This window comes from Accipiter gentilis, chromosome 9 (genome assembly GCF_929443795.1).
Source record: "Accipiter gentilis chromosome 9, bAccGen1.1, whole genome shotgun sequence".
NCBI classification, from domain to species: Eukaryota; Metazoa; Chordata; class Aves; order Accipitriformes; family Accipitridae; genus Astur; species Astur gentilis.
Genome location: NC_064888.1, coordinates 4,643,181 through 4,659,623, shown reverse-complemented (window position 1 = coordinate 4,659,623; position 16,443 = coordinate 4,643,181). Strand labels below are relative to the sequence as shown.

Below are 16,443 nucleotides of genomic sequence, written 5' to 3'. Positions count from 1 at the left end.
ACTGCCTGTGGTGGCAGCTGCTGCTAGCTTGGATCATGTTAGGAACAAATGTGGCAGGCTGTTTTATGTGTCTGTGAACTTTGTTCCTTATCTCTGTACTTAATGTTTAGTCATTGTCACACAGTCACGCTTCTTCTTTGCATTTTGGGGGTTTGCAGCTATGTCAGCTGGGAAAAAACAAAGGAAAACCCAGGCTAGCAGATGTCATAAGGCATGCAAATGTAATTGCATCCTTTTTATTTTTTTGGGGGGAAGAGGTTAAAAGGGGAAATTGCAGTTGCTTCAGCAGATCTGAGGATCAAAATTAGTCCTTTCACTTCTTCTGTTTACCTGTCCCAGGTACCACCCATTCTCAAGTTATGGCTCACCCAGCATAGCAGTAAGTCAGTCCTGCAGGCTGCTTGAAAAAACAACCTCACATTTTACTAGGTTAAAATTTTATTTTCGAAGGTTTGTGCCCACACACTTTCCTGTCCCCTGTGTGTCAGAAATCATAAAGGCTGGGCGACAAGAGACAGTCCTCCCACTTGAGGAATTTCTTCCTGTAAAGACTTTCATTTATTTATTTGCAACGGCTCTTGAGTTCTAGTTTGCAATAGTAAACTTGATTGAACAGTTTGTGCGTGTACCTTCCTCTCTTCCACCTCCTGATGCAAGCCCCCTTGTTCTCTTATGGTCAGGGTAAAGAGGACAGGGACAGCACGGGTAGTGGGTTGTGTGGATACCAAGGAACTTGCTGGGGAGAGTAATGCAGAAATTCCTCCTGGTGTAAAATTTCTTGGGTCCTTGAGGACTTACAGGAAATGGTGTTGGTCTGGCCTGGTGTTGACCAGATCTAGGCTGGCCTCTGCAGAGGGAAGGTAGGAGAGAGCAGTGTGCTCTGCAGTGCTCCAGGTTCTGGGAAGGTTTTGTAGCTCAGGAGTGGTGCCAACCCTGAACTGGCTCCATGCCTCAGTGTGGCACTGCTCCAGACCTTATAAAACCTGCTGGACTTCAGTTGACTTAATACAGAGTCAACTTTGTTGTTTCCGTGTACGTGGCATAATTAATCTGTAATCCAGGTAAACAATCCCCGGGTAATCAAGAGCTAAGTATGTACTAGCAGTTTCATGAGGTGCAGTCATGTTTGCCAGCTAGTGACTGTGCAGTGTGGTCCTCTCTTATTAGGCTTTTGAGTTGAATATTTTTTTTTGTTTTCCCTTTCCCCCTCCCACTTTAAATAGAGAAGTTGACATTTACTTACATGTGCACTTTCAAGCTCTGAATGTCAGAATGTCAGAAAGCTATCTCGAGCTGTTCTGCTGCCCTTGAAAACCCTAGTTGTTCTGTGCATCTTGCCTCCGAAGCATTTCTGGACAGAGATGCTGTGGCAGCATCCCCTTTTTGCTTTTCTCTTCTGCAACATCCATGTAAGTGGTTGTTTTTCTTGTTTGCTTCTTTTCTTCACAACAGATGACATCTGGGGGGACTGAGAGCATTCTGATGGCCTGCAAGGCGTACCGAGACCTGGCTTATGAGAGAGGCATCAAACAGCCAGAAATGTGAGCAATACTCCTGTGACTTGGCTTTTGCTTTGGGGGCTTGCGGGTTTTTCTGTTCCTCTGAGTTGAGGTGTCTGCTAGACCTTAATAATCCTTCATTTCATAGCTCATTACCACCTCCCCCTTGTCCATCTGTGTCTGAAGGAGAGAAACCTGGGTCAAAAGAAGTGGTACAAACACACAAGAACCTTTAAGCAGCCTGGGAGGCATGAATGTTGCTGGGTCTGTGGTAGCTGTGCTGTGCTGTGCAGATGTATTTTGGCAATACCTGCATGCTGCTCCAGACAGAGCCTGCTCATATCAGCTTTGGGCCCCTCTTGAGCAGGGATTGTCAGGCCCTTTGAAGTGTTTAAGGGTTTTGATTTATTCAGATCAAAGTGGGTTTAGCCTGAAAACTCTGGGACTAAAGTTGGGGTTGGTTGGAGCTGAAATGAGGAATTGTGCTAATTGTTACGCTGCTAGTAGAGGATTTGCGCTTTCTAACATGCTGCTTTTTTGTAGACAGTGCATCAAAAATACTTCTCTGGTTAATTGCTTACAAGGGGAAAATTTAAAAAGAGATGAAACACTATGGTGTTCATCTTCTGCTGAATTCCTGAATTTCCTCCCGCTTTAACATTTTTGCATGCTATTAAAGGCCCTGATAGAGATATGATGCCTCAGAAAACAGGGTTAATTAAAGCTGCTCAGCCACGGCCATTTGAGATGGGAGACAGAAAATGTTATGTTCATTTGGTGTATTTATGCTGCTCCTTACCTTTTGTATTGTCTCATATGCCCCTCTCAGGGCACATGGCTGGTTGGAGATGGTATAATATTGTTTGATATGACAAGAAATTAGCTTTCTTGGGAATTCAAGAGTTCCTGGTTCACAGAAGACCATGCAGCGGGATAGAATTCCTTTAATAGGTTTTATTTGGGTTGTTCAAGATGGAGCGTCCATCATTTTAGTTCAGAACAGCACATGGCCTCTATTTTGTCCCAGAGAATATTTTCCCCAACTTTTTTTCTTTTTTCGGTCTGTATGATTTTTGGCTAGTTGAAATGTACAGTTGGCCTGTTTGTGACCTGTCTGTCTCACAGAAATATTTACAGGTTGAATTTTTTTGCTCTTTACCCTCCTGCTCATGTTATGGCTTAGGTGCTGCCTCGGCTGACATATGCAGTCTTACTTTTCTAGGTTGGTCCCGGTGAGTGCTCACGCAGCGTTTGACAAGGCAGCGCACTACTTTGGACTGAAGTTGATTCACATACCGTTGACCAAGGCTATGGAAGTGGATGTTCAGGTATTGCTTTAGGCAACACAGCACTCTTCCTGTGAGAAGTTAGCATTGTACAGCAAATAGCAAGAAATCTACCTATCTGGGTAGCAAGTCAGTGGATAGAGAGGGATGAATGTTTCCTGGAAATAAGGAAAAATGGCAGGAGTAAGTGCCTGTCATTGCAGATAAGGTTTTGTTTGAAATAATAGAATGTAAACCATCCCTTTGTCCTGTGTGATTCATTTAGAATCAAATAATTTATGTATTTCAGAAACAGTCACAGGTTTCAGATGAGGGCGAACGAAAGTGTTCTCGTATTTCCAAGTGGATGAGTTAAATGACTCAGCTGATGTCTGCTGATGCTTGTAGCTCATTGCTTTTCTTTCTATAGGCTTTTGTGTGTTATTTTTTAAGACCAGATGCTGCATGTTTTTACTTTTTATCTTTTTTGGCAGGATGGCACTTGATAAATGGAATGTGAACATCTTCTCTCTTTAAATTTTTAGGCAATGAGGAGAGCTATCTCGAAGAACACAGCCATGCTGGTCTGTTCCGCTCCCCAGTTCCCGCATGGAATTATGGACCCGATTGAAGAGGTGGCAGAGGTAGGGCACCCCTGGGACTTCTGGGTGCTGTAGCAATAAAACCAGCATGTCCTGTACAAGCAGAGCAGAGGGGTTCCAGGATGCCAGACAGTGAATCTGGTGGGAGGAGCAGACTGGTTGGTAGGGTAATACTGTCCTCAAATCAGGTGCTCAGCAACAGCAGCGTATGTAGGACACAGTTTGGAAGTGAGGAGGAATGTGGGACTAATTTTTTTGTACTGTGTAACTGCTGTGAGAAGGTGGGCTTTAAATACCAGAAGTTAGCTCTGGTCATTGCCATAAAGCTGTTTGTGTGGGGCTGGATTCTGGACTTGAGCTAGTGCTTTTGCGCATGCTTTCTCTCTGAACTCTCAAGTCTGTGCCATAAATTTCTGCTGTAACTGAAGGTATGTGTTGTATACGTGACTTTGAGCTCCACTGCACCCACTGCGAGACCAACCAGAAGGGCTCATTCTTTGATGCCTGAAAGGAAATAACAGCAAAATAGTCCACCTGGTAAAAAAGGCATTGATTTAGGGCCTACTGGTTATAGCAAACTTGGTGCAGAAGTCTGAAGAATGTGTGGAGGAAGTAGGATTCAAAGGGCTGGGATCTTATTTTTCAAACAAGCCTCTTGTTTTTTCTCTCCGTGCTCCAGTTATTTATTTTGTATGTAACCAGCCAGGGCCTCTGACCTTCTTTTCATTTGAATTATGCCCTTACACTTTATTGCAGATATTCTTTTCAGACCATGTTGTCACATCTCTTTGGCAAATACAGCAAACTGCCAAAATATGATGTTGTTTTGCCTTTTACTGGCAATCTTCACATATGTGGAAGGCAGGGGAGAGCATCCCACAAGTAGCCAGCCCTTCCAGATCTCCTGTCCTCAGCAGCTTGAGAGTGGCATGAGGCTCCAGAAGGGTCCAGGAAACATTTAATTCCTTAATAATCTTCTTGCCTGATTGTGTGTTACTCAGTAGAATGTCTTGTTCACACACAGCTTGCAGTGAAGTACAAAATCCCCTTCCACGTTGATGCTTGCCTGGGTGGTTTTCTTATTGCTTTCATGGACAAGGCAGGATTCCCTCTAAAGCATCCATTTGACTTCCGCGTAAAAGGTGTGACCAGCATTTCTGCTGATACCCACAAGGTAAGAATGGAGGAGAAGGGTCTTCCAGTGCTTTGATTTTTGGGGAGTGATTCCTGATGTCATCCCAGCCTTGAGGCATTTCTGCTCTGCTGTGTGGAGGAGTGCTGAAGTGCAGGGATCGGGGCTGCTCTATTCAGATGCTTTGTGCAATGCACTAAAGCACGGGCAAATGGGATCTTGGTGACTGCATGCAGTGAGTGCTTGAATGTGTTCCTGTGCCTTCTTGCTGCTTTTTAATGTTTTCTGTGCCCTTTGCAGTATGGTTATGCTCCCAAGGGTTCCTCAGTGGTGCTGTACAGTGACAAGAAGTACAGGAGCTACCAGTTCTTCATAGCACCTGACTGGCAAGGGGGCATATACGCCTCCCCCTCCGTGGCGGGCTCCAGGCCTGGTGGAATCATAGCTGCATGCTGGGCAACTCTGATGCACATAGGAGAATCAGGCTACGTTGAGGCTACGAAGAGGATTATTAAAACGGCTCGTTTCCTCGAATCAGAGTATGTGTGTGCCTTAGTGTTTTGATTGTACTCTTTAACCCTGTTCTGGACTCCTTCTCCCAAACTGCTTTTGTTTCTCTTGCAACTGTTCTTTTTCCCTGGAGAAGCTATAGCGTGTTACTTGCTGGGTAGGGAGCATTGGGCAGTTGTGGGAAAAGATGCTTTGTTTATGCCCAGGTTCTGCCCTGTGCCAAATAGCTGAGACGAGAGGTGCAGGCACCTTTGTTTAGGTGACTTTGCTTCGAGAGTTTCTTCTGCATCAGCCGTGGCTGAGGGGGAATCTGGAAGGACTTACTCAAGATGACAAAAGAAGGGTTATATTCTCTCTTGTTGGGGTGCTTGTGTTGCTATGTGAGCTGATAAGCTGATTTTCTTTTCTAGACTGTCTTCTCTTGCCTCTCTGTCTTCCCTCTTTTCCATTTCTTCCTGAGCTTACTTGACTTTAGGGCTTATAATGACCTGAGTCCCCTTGCAAGTCCCAATGGCCTGGGCTGTTGCATGATTTTTTGGTAGGACTGAGCTGTCATCTGTTCCCATCCGTAGCTTTTCCTTTAAGGCTCCAGATAGATGAACAGAATGTCTGGCCCCTGTAACCCTGGTCAGTGACTTCTTTTCTGCTTTTTCTTTTCAAGGTTGAGAAAAATTGACAGCATCTTCATTTTAGGGAAACCTGAGGTGTCTGTCCTTTCCATCGGTTCGGACACTTTCGACATTTATCGATTATCTAACCTCTTAGCTGCAAAAGGGTGGAACTTAAATGTCCTACAGTTCCCATCAAGGTGAGTCTGTGGAGGCCAGTGGAGTGATGTGTGTAGCCAGGGTATGCAAGATGGTTGTCTTTAGGCCATGTAGCTGTTGTGATTTCCTGAGTGGAGTTGTCCATATCTGATCAATTGCATGTAGACTTTTCCTCTGCAGAGAAGGAATTACTTTTGTAATTGCTGATATAGAGCAGTTACTGCAGTGAGGATAAGGCAATAGTAATTTTAATGAACCTGGAAGAGGACATATCTGAGGCTCCCTTTCTATTTACCTCTGTCTAATGCAAACAGAAAAATATAAATAGCCAGGGCTTTATCTCATGTTAGTTAACTGAGGGTTTGTAGATTTATTTATTTATTTTTAGTATCTTCCTGCTGCCCACTGAAGATGAAGGTAATTGAAAGAACAGTGAAGGGCTGATCATTTTCAGTGATCTTTCCAGCCTGGTGCAAAATGAGTGTTTGTCAGAAAGTTTCCTTGGGTGGGTGGTAGTTGGTTTTCTGTGAGTAAAAGGGGAAAATGCTTTCAGATGTAGCTGCACTGAAGAAACTTTGGACTTGAGTTAGCATGGAGTGAAGTCTAGAGAGCCTGAAGCGATAGCTCAGAGGTACAATTAGCCCTGTTCCTTCTGGTAGCTGCTAACTTCCGTGCTGGGGGTGGCTGATGGCTTATCTAAACTGTGGACCAAGGGGAGGGAAATGATGGCAAGGATCACCATGCTTGCAGGCAGCTGCGTTTTTCTCACCTGAGGTACCTGGAACGAGGTGAGAAAATTATAGGCCTTTAACTGTGTATGGTGAAGTCAGGAAGGAAGGAGGAGTTGCCATTTTGCAAAAGAACTCACTGCAGCTTGGTTATAGCAAGTAATTTGCAGGGATTACCTTTAATTGGAAGGGAGTGGATTGTCTTCTCCCATTATACTGCTGAAATGCTGTCTTAAGGACAGTTGCCACTGGCCAGGGAAGGACTAAATTGTTGTCGATTGCTCAGAAAAGGTGGAGCTGTATGTACGTGAGATGGTTAATCTTTCCCCTCTCCCCTGCCTGCCCAGTATTCATCTCTGCATTACACAGTTGCACACAAAGTCCGGTGTTGCTGAACAGTTCCTGAAAGATGTCAAAGACAGCATTGAGGAGATCATGAAGGACCTTGACGCCAAGACCACAGGCATGGTAAGGAGGCCAACATGTAGTGAGGGTATGCTTAGGGCAAGTGTGTTTCTCTGATGGCATTAACAATCCTGTGTAACAACCTCCTCTTCTCTGCTTAGGGAGCCATCTATGGAATGGCCCAGTCCGTCCCAGACAGGAGCTTGGTAGCGGAGATTTCTCAGGCGTACCTGGATGGCCTCTACAGCACGGATGTTCCTTGCAGTGAAAAGCACATGAACGGCTCTCCCGGCCACCACTGACTGTAGTGCAACAATTGGTGCCTTACCAGCTAGCACTGGGGTGGTTCTAAAGGTTTCCTAGGGGAAGAGATTGCAGTAAGCCTTTGTTCCAACAATTGCAGGTCTGATGGTGGCTTGATCTTAAAAACTTCCTTCCCCATCTCAGTCTGTTCTGAAATCCGCGTTATTTTCATGCCCAACTTTAGTTTTAGGGCTTTTCTTCCCTTCCCCCTGCCTATTTTCATCATGACTGTTGATGGTGAATTGAATGTCCATTCCACAACTCCAATTCCTCAGGTATTCTGCACGTCACTTCATTCCTTGCTGTTTCTTCTCCTCAGACCTGGTATTCAGCTGGTGTCCAGCCAAGTGTTAGATTTGAGTTCTCATGTTGTGTTCCAAAGCTTCAATCTTCGCAGAAGTTGAAGGCAGAAAATAAATTGAAAATTTTGTTTTCTTTTGAGTATTCCTCCAAGCTACTGCATTTAATGAACTGTGCTGGAAGCCTTATATCTATGTAATGCAGAGCCGATAAACTGGCAAAGGAAAGATGGTCATGTACTCTTTTTGAAGTCCCCTCTGGAGACCTCAGTGAGACTGCAATCGACATCTGCTGAGGGGGAAAAAAACCCAACGCAAAACCCTTTTCTGGAATCTCTTGGTTTGAATAACAGCAGAAATAGAAACCAAGCGGGTGGTGTAGGGAGAGGAACTGGATTGTACTGAAAATCCTAGGTACATAGTAACGGTTTTGCTTCCCTCCCTCTTCTAGAAGACATGCATTTACCACCTAGAGTGCTTTTGTTGTACCTTGCACAATTCTGGAGGGATGTGCAAAACAGTGATTTCGCTGTTTATAACTTGAAGGTTTTGCACTATCTCACAAGGCTGTAGTAGAGTCAGCCAGGCCCTGGCATGTGTCATGGCTAGGGACTTCATGTGCAAATGGATGGCACCAAAGCTGACCTTTTTTTACCATGATCTTTTAGTATAAAAAGGTGACTTTTGTAACAGTAGTAATCTCTGCTCTTTGCACTGATTCTTTTAAGGCACATTCTCAAAAGGGCATTCACCGTTGTGCCTTGACGCTTCTCTGGCTTTTTTTGTGGGACGCCAGGGAGGATTTGAGGGTTCAGCTGTTGACCACAACCTTTGCTGTGGTTGTTTCCTTATGGTACTATACTGAAAAAAAAAAAACCTCAAAGGGAGACTGGCCTCAGAGAAAGTATGCTTGCCTATCAGGTAGAATAGTAGTTGTATTGAGCCAAGTCCCTTCACAGTATTACAAAGATGCTGGTGTAGCTCTGAGGGGTACATGATAGATAGGATGCAGCAAGTTGGAGGTATTCAAGCCTTGGGCATATGGCTCACCCTTCATATTTTTCTCCACAGTTTTTATGGTGAGAGAGTTTTCCCAGTGCAACTTGTGAGGCAGTTGTGGCATTGAGGACAAGCTAGAATCTCTTGAGTTATTAAACAGTAGTGGAGTTACTCCTGCAGGGCTTTCCCACGTGTTTCCTCTCAGCTTTTTGCATGCTACCAAGAGTTTCCCAGGCAGAGTTCAACACTTGGGAGGAGACTTTGTGCCACATTTGCACAGTCTTATGCAGGGTGTCTGGAGGCGTCTGTCTCTCTTCTGTAGTGGGCTTGTTAGCCTGAAGCTGACCCTCACTGGCTTAACACAGCTGAAGCACACACTTGCACAATAATTATACCGAATGAGAAGGTTACTTACCAGCCACTGCACAAACGAGTGCAGCATTGGGCCCAGTGATTGTGGGAAGGATACTTGCTTTTTAACAGGTTTATTCTCAGTGCTAGGAGACAAAAGTATTTTGGCCATCTGCCCTTAAATTGATGACTTTATGCATGTCTCTGAGCCCTTTTGAAAACACCGCATTTGAATTGCCTGATAGTCTCTTGATGGTGTTACCAGCTCTGGCAGTCAGCATTTATGTTGGACCTATTTATTCTGTTAATGTCTTGCCAATGTGACCATTACTGCATCTCTGAGTTTGCAGTACTTTGGAGACAGTCTTAAGTGTCTGGCTACTGTGATGGTTCTCTTTTGAACCGAGATTTAAAAAAAACAAAACAAAAAAGGGAGGTACTCTTTTTGTTTCTGCTTTAAAAGAAAGAGGGGATGGATTGGGGTGGGGTAAAGGAGAGAGAAACTCCCTTCTCTTCCCTGATTGCATTTTCCTCCCAGGAAGTAGATGGATCTAACAGATCAGTGTTCCATTTCAGATTTTTGGATGTATTTGAAGATTTGTATTTGTAAGTCAATGTATTCCATTCTGGGCTTCACTTTACTAGTAATACTTGTGGGTTTAATTGTTTTATGTGTATTTGTTCTATACTGTAAATGTAATCTTCTGGTCCGGAATAGGCCACTGTAATTTACCGGTGTGTAGTCTTTATTCATCCTTGTCATCTAATGTAATCTGCATCTCCTTTATCATGCCAAATGGTCTTAGGAAAACGGTGTGATTAACAGGCTGTATAATTATTTAAAAGACAAAAAAGAAGAATTTTATGGACTGGATTATGATTTGAAACTGGATGGTGCTTTAGACCTGGAGGGATCTTTGTGACTATTAATTCTGTGAGATTTCTGACTGTCAGGTTTTTCAAGTAAGACACTCAATTTGTTGCTTGTATAAAGCACTCCCAAGGGATTTATGTGCTCTTAGGTACTAGACTGAAGAATATCCAATGGGATGGACCAAGAAGAGATGTGTGTCTTCATGCCATGGATTTCATCTGCACTTTTCTGATGACTTGGGGGAGGGGGGAGCGGAAGGGTTGCGTACAACACAGTAACATCTTGCCCAATAAATACACATTCACTTTTTAATGAACAAGTGGGACAAGTTCATCTGATGACGGTATTCTGTATTGCTCTAATTTGCCACTGTAAAACTGTAGGCTGAAATAGCTGAAGAGATGGTGAAGATGGGCCTAGTTTGTATTAAAATGGTGCATTTAGCTATCTAGGCTCATTGAACTCTTATTTTTCTGTTTCAATGCTCATTTGAATGAATGAGGACCTATTGCTCCTGGTCTTTGCTCGTGCACAGCCTAGTCTGTAGCAGGGAGAATGGTTTATGAATCTTACTAACTGCCCAAGGGCTGCTCTTTCATTCTGTCAAGATAAAGATGGTGTCTGTGGGAACGTCTTGTGTGCGATGTTCAAGGATGCTGAAAATTGTCATTTAGGAGCTATGGATTTTCTCTTAATACTTTGTAGAACCTTAAAGGGTTTAAAACAAAAAAGACCTGAATTGGGTGATTGTAGCGTTTCTCCCAGACTGTTTTGCTGAAAGCAGCTAGTGTTAGTTTCACAGCAAATTGTTCCTGTTGTACCAAAACCACAGCAATTTGGCTGCAGACTCCCTGAATGCTGAGATCACTGTGTTACTGGAGTGAAGATCTTGCACCACCAAATCCACCTACCACCTCTTTTGGGGGAGGTATTCTACCATAAGCAGCCCCCAGCCCATTGCTGCACTGCTTTTGTGCCTTCCCTGTGTTTGTGCCTTGGCTATGGTATGCTTCTGATTTTAGCACAAGCAATTTTTATCTGATCTGCTCTAGCTTTGATAAAATCATTCTCTTTCAGACCCTGTTCACTTTGAGGTGCAGGCCTGCAAAGGCATGTGCCATTTCTCCACGTTGCTTTATGAAGAAGCTTTTCAATGGCAGAAGCACCTTCTTGAGAGTAGTCAGGCCACTACCTGCCTTGGGAAAATCTGTTGGTGCGATTTTGACAGTGAGGCCTCCTTCCAAACTGACATCAGGGTAACCAAGACATTTATTGTAAACATTTTCAGTTGGTATCCTACTAAAGGCTGGGTACAATAAGGGTGAGATCGTGTGCCCGCTTATAATACTGCTAGAGGGAGGTTACAGTAATAACCAAATTGCACATCACAGTTACTGGTATGTTAGAGAGAAACCAAAGGGTTCACGTACCATGTTTTAAGTAGAAAGCATATTCCAGTAGGTAAGAAGCAATAACACAGTGGCTGGAAGGGGTCAAGCTCTGGAAAGATTTACTGGTGCGGTTGTGTAACATGACTCTGGCTAAAAGGGCGCATCTGCTGAAAGCCCCAGAGGCTCAGTGGTTTGCAAGCTGGTAGTGCACAGCTAACAAAAGGGTTTAAGAATGGAAGCGACAAGATCAGAGATTAATACGTATGCACGGTGCCCAAGAAATGCCTCCATCCGTCTGAGCTGTGGCAGGGAGTTTGGCATGGCGTTAGGCAGTCTGGACCCAGGAACTAGCTTGGAAGTGGGAGAAGGTTCTAGGTGCAGCCGTCCAGGCAAGATGCGGGTTGTGGCAGCAGCAGAGTTGATTTTTGGCTTCATGTGTCTCTCTCTAGTCAGGAGAGAGAAGCTGCAACCTGCTCGATGAAGCTGGCCAAGTTGATGTCTCGCTCCGATAAGCCTCCGCACTCATGCGTGCTCAAGGTGATGTGAACCTAAACCAGACAGACAGACCGACCAAGTGTTGCTGGCAGAAAGAGCAGGAATGGTTTCCCCCAGTGCTGCAGACAGTTCGCATCTGATGAGGCAGGTAGCGCTATTACTTTCTCCAGACTCATTAGCAAAATTTCCTGGGGTGGGAGAGGTGGTCTGGCACTTTGCCTGGTTTTCTTCTTCCTACAGCTTGTTCTGGCCACAGGCTGCCACTGCCACCCCTGCCTTGGTCACAGCAGCTGGCTGTGCCCACTTTTCAACTCACTTTTTCTCCAGAAGCTTTTCGCCTTGCTGCTACTTCTGACACTGATTTAAAAAAAGCAACCCTGGTGCTGGCCTACAGGCAGCTACTGCTGAGCCGGACAGGTCAAGAAAGGGGGAGGAAAGGATCTGTAAGCAATAGCTGTAGGCTGCCTGTGGTATGCCAAGGGAATAGCATGAGGGAAGAAGTCCTGCTGATCTGAACAGGACTTGCTGCTGCTGTTTTATGCCTCAAAAAAGGGATCTGCACCCTGAAGAGCTCTATTTGCCCCCACCATCCCTGTTTCTTACCTTATTGTACACATTGAACCATTCAGGGTGGTGATCCAGTTTTTCTGCCTGTAGAGCCACTCTGGTCATGAAGCCAAAGGCCTGCCCAGGGGAGTAAGAAGAAAAGTTAGCTCTGAATTGCTTACCCTGCAATACTGTTTTTCACCCCATTACTATAAATTTTACACTGCATGTTTCTAGGTAACCCAACCAAATGCAAGGCCTGGGATGTTCTGTATCTTTGTTTGGCTTTCTATGGGTTCTCCTCTTTTTGGGGAGCTTTTCCCAGACAAACCGTGTGCTGGGTCAAGCACTTTGGTGTCTTGAGCTGGTTATCTTGCTCAGCCATTACATTTCAGTAGAAACACAGATGGGTTTCTTTGGCTGAGCCTTGCACATGGGACTCCCTGCTGTCCAAACCAGGTCTCCCACTTTGTAAAACTCTGTACCACTGATGCTCATACCCGGTTGAAGTCCTTGAAGTGGAACTCTTTGAAGATGGCATCTCTGCCTTCCACCTCATTCCACCCCACAGCTCTCAGGTTTGGCAGCAGCTGCTCCCTCTCCTCCGTGCTCAGCCTGTGGGCTTTTCCTGCCTGACACCGCAGAAAGGAAAGGGAAGAGGAGCAGATCAGCATGGCAGAGGTAGGATGAAGTGGATGTTCAAAGCTGCAAGGCATCCCATGGGCTGTGGAGTTATGGGTCCATGGAGGCAGCTGCAGCCTGGATGGGAGGGTAAGTGTGTGTGGACCTGAACTGGGGTGTGCTGATGATGGGGGATATCAATGCTGTCCTTTGCTCCCTGCCCTGGGTACATCCTGCATGTACCTAGGTCAAGTGAAGTCCAGCTTGTCGCTTTTGTCCTCTGACTTGCAACACCTGTCACTTTACCAGTGTATATATGTATTCATTGTAACCTGAGGTACTAAGAAATGATGGCTGTGTGAGGTTAAGCTCCCAAATAGATTACATATTTTCTGGAAAAAAACCCCCTGAAATTCTGTGATGGCTTCTAGAACTGAGAATTGCTTGCTTTTGAGGTTTGTGAAATATCTTTCTGAATCGGGAGGGCTTTATTTGCAGGTCATCTGCACTGGAAGCCTGCTTTAGAGGAGAAAGAAGTGGTGTGAATCAGAGAGATGAGTCACACTAAATTGGAGTTCAGCTCCTTTTCCTTTTCAATCTCCCTTATGTTAAGATGGAGTTTTAAGAGGCTCTTTTTGTCTGTGAGTAACAAAGGGCACAGGGAGGGATTGTGATTTAGCATTGTCTTCTGGCTCTTGGGCAGAGCTGCTGTTGTTTGTTTTTTAAGGGGTGGGGGTGGGGAAGCGGCAGTTCTTGGCTTTGGGGAGTGAATATAGGCGAGTTCTTGGGGATGGGGACTACCTGAGCCAGTGTATCTTCTGGCTTAGTGGAGAAGGCAGGAGTGAGTGCAGTGGGGGTATTGCTCTCTCTGAAAGGTTATGTTCTGGCAATTAAAATTCTTTCCTAGTGGGTGATCTGATCCTTCCAGTTGATTGTTTCTCAAGGACAAAGACCAACGTATCTTTGCAATTTGTTTTCCTTTATGTGCTGTCGAGCAAAGCGTGGCAAGTTGGATACGAGTCCCAACAAATACGGCCCACTGTTTCTTGGGGGTGTTTGGTCAGCAGCCCCTTGAGACGCTTCGCTTGGGCATTGATGCTCAGAAGTGGCATCTTAAACAGCTGAGCAACTAAGGCAAATTGCCCTTCCCTGTAGTTTACCCACTCACAGGCTGTACAAAACCAGCCACAGAGCTGACGTTTTTGTGGGTGCTTCTTTGGTTTTGCATGTTTTGAGGAAGATTAGAGAGATTAATGCCCTATTCCCATGTTGCTGGGTCTACTAAGCTGTGTGGGTCCCTATCTGTCTGCACAGCCATCACCCTTACACTTAGAGAAAGCTGTCAGCTGCAGAGCACTTCATGAAATGGAGAGTGCCAAGGTGCATGCAGAACCTTGGCTCAGGGCTGGCTCAGCCGGGATGGTTCCTGTCCCCCCGGCATCACAGCTGCACGCTCTCCCTCTTGCATGATGTTTGAGGAAAACCTTCCTCGCCCGCGCGCGCTCCAGCCTCGCTGCTTGCTGGTCAAACCGTCCGTGCTGCCCTTCAGTTTGCGCGGCGTTTCGGATGGCCCCCTGCCAGCGCCAGCTCTGCCACCCCCCTGCTAACGTCAACCCCGTCCCTTCCCAAGCTCTGGGTTTGGAGGGAAGGTAGTGAGCGAGTAAACACGGCTCAGCGCATTAAACCCTCGCAATAAACCCTCAGCCGTTGCCCTTCTGTGCTGATGGCGTGATAAGCTGGGCGCAGGTAGCTTAGCAACTGGATAAAGTGGGGACGGGAGGCTGGCTCTGCGTGGGGCCTCTGGCAGGGGGGCACCCGTGGGGGCTGCCCTGGGGGGATTCAGATGGGAACCAGGGGCTGAAACATCTTGTTCGGGTATCGGTGCTAAAGAGAGGAAAGGCTGTGTAAAGCTGGAGCTGTTGCTTGCTTGGAGCGGAGGGCTATGGACACGGCACAGGCTGGGTTCCAAGCCAGCCTCCCCCGGGCAGAGCAGGAAACCAGCCTGCTTGGGAGGGATGAGGCTTAATTGTTCTCTGAACAATTTTCTGTGTCGTGACTACACGGGAGGACGGGTCCTGGGGCTTTTTCCAAGTCCAGCTCCTCTCTGAGAGCCCAGCACCAGTGGGAAGCATGGCCAGGCTGAGGTTTGGCCAACGGACCACACGAAAGCCAGCCCCTCCGGCTGTGTCTTGTGATGGTGAACTCTCTGCCCAGAGCACCCTCCGTGCCCTCCGCCCCTGCTTCTTTCCCCTTCCCTCCTCTTCCACCCCAGCACATTGGCCAGCCTGCTGTTTTTGTCGGTATGGCATGTTAATGCTTTCATGTGCACTTACTCCTTTAAAACACACTCTTCTCATTAGGGAAACTTATTTTGTTTTCTTTTGCTGGCTCTCAACTGCCAAGCCATTGGGATTTTTTTTTTTTTTTTGCCAGCAGGGAACCAAGTAGATGCATTGTGCAACTGAGGGCAAAGAACCAGCATGGGAAATTGGGAGAGCTTTGTGCTTTTTGGGGATGGAACAACCCTCTCTGCTCAAACATCCTCCCTTTTAAGGGTGACTTGTCACCTAGGGGAAGGTAAAGGGGACAGCCCTGGCGTGAGCAGGACCTGCAGGCAGGGCTGGAACGAGGTATGCCACAAGGCCCACGGTCTTTTGCCTCTGTCCCCTCCACTGCCCTGAAAAAGCTGATTTCTAGCCGGCCAGGGTGGGTTGCATGGGCCGTGCAGACGGGGCACGCGTGGGGGTCATGCTTGCCATGCAGAATTGGAGCGGGTGTCACGCTGGCAGCGCAGCCTTGCTGACGGACCCTTTCCCTCCCCCTCGCAGAGGAACCGAGCCTGGAGAGCGCTGGCTTTGGTAATTCAGCAGCAGCTGACGGAGCTCCCTGCGTTACTTATTAACCACAGCGCAGAGCTCTGCTCCTTTCTCCCTTTCCTCCTGCCTCCCAGAAGAGGCTGGAGCCGCCGCCGAAACCTTCCTGCCCTGTCTTTTGCCACCGCCTGCAAAGCAACAGCTGGATTTCCCAGCGGCGACTTACCATCGCCCGTGGCTCTCCGTTGGCCTCCGTCCCCGGTGCAGGCTGGGTGGTGGACGCCGTACCGTCGCCCGGTTGAACCGCGGCTTGTCCGGGGCGGCGGGGGAGGCGTGGCGAGGGGGCCGGGTCCACCCACGACAAACTGCTGCCCGAGACTTTCCCAATGCTGCCCTTTCCCAATGCTGCCCGGCAGCGGTCACCCGCCTGCGGGACCCTGTGGGGCCGTGGGGCTTGGGGGATGCTAAAATAGGGTCTCTTTGAAGCCCTACGCACTGAGGCGGTGGTGCATCCACTCGTGAACCACCCACCCCTCTCATGTAGGGTCACTTTTTTTTAACCTGTTGCACAAGGAAAAGGCAGAACGGGACGGAGGGGGACGGTTAAAGCCGGTGCCGCTGGATGCTGCTGGCAGCATATGTGATGAATGTGACAGTCGTTCTGGCTGAGTGTATACGTGTGCCTCCCAGGCTTTTGAGCTCTGCACAGTGATAATCGTGAGCTGAGGGCTGCATTGTCTGGGGACAGCCTGGATTATATCGCAGCATGTGGACCGAGAGCCAGGGTAACGGGGAGGGGGTATGTGTGTGTGCAGCACAACACTTCTGAGCATTTTTAAGGTG

At 46.9% G+C, this 16,443-nt stretch overlaps 2 protein-coding genes across 2 annotated transcripts in view; one reads left to right on the top strand and one right to left on the bottom strand.

Annotated features, from left to right (window-relative positions):
- SGPL1 (sphingosine-1-phosphate lyase 1) overlaps nt 1-10,181 on the top strand; it is a 32,120-nt gene extending 21,939 nt beyond the window's left edge. Inside the window, exons 7-14 of the mRNA XM_049811033.1 lie at nt 1,453-1,541; nt 2,722-2,827; nt 3,310-3,408; nt 4,391-4,540; nt 4,799-5,037; nt 5,670-5,816; nt 6,851-6,971; nt 7,070-10,181. Of these exons, the coding sequence (XP_049666990.1) occupies nt 1,453-1,541; nt 2,722-2,827; nt 3,310-3,408; nt 4,391-4,540; nt 4,799-5,037; nt 5,670-5,816; nt 6,851-6,971; nt 7,070-7,210 (1,092 nt within the window). The 3' untranslated portion in view covers nt 7,211-10,181. The remainder of the gene's footprint in view (nt 1-1,452; nt 1,542-2,721; nt 2,828-3,309; nt 3,409-4,390; nt 4,541-4,798; nt 5,038-5,669; nt 5,817-6,850; nt 6,972-7,069) is intronic.
- Nucleotides 10,182-10,985: 804 nt separating this feature from the next.
- On the bottom strand, nt 10,986-15,933 carry PCBD1 (pterin-4 alpha-carbinolamine dehydratase 1). The gene is made up of 4 exons (XM_049811096.1): nt 15,827-15,933; nt 12,667-12,798; nt 12,224-12,304; nt 10,986-11,673 (listed from the first exon to the last, which is right to left on the bottom strand). The coding sequence occupies exons 1-4, from the start codon at nt 15,827-15,829 to the stop codon at nt 11,575-11,577; spliced, it is 315 nt and encodes a 104-aa protein (XP_049667053.1). The 5' UTR covers nt 15,830-15,933; the 3' UTR covers nt 10,986-11,574.
- Between the last annotated feature and the right edge of the window lie 510 nt (nt 15,934-16,443).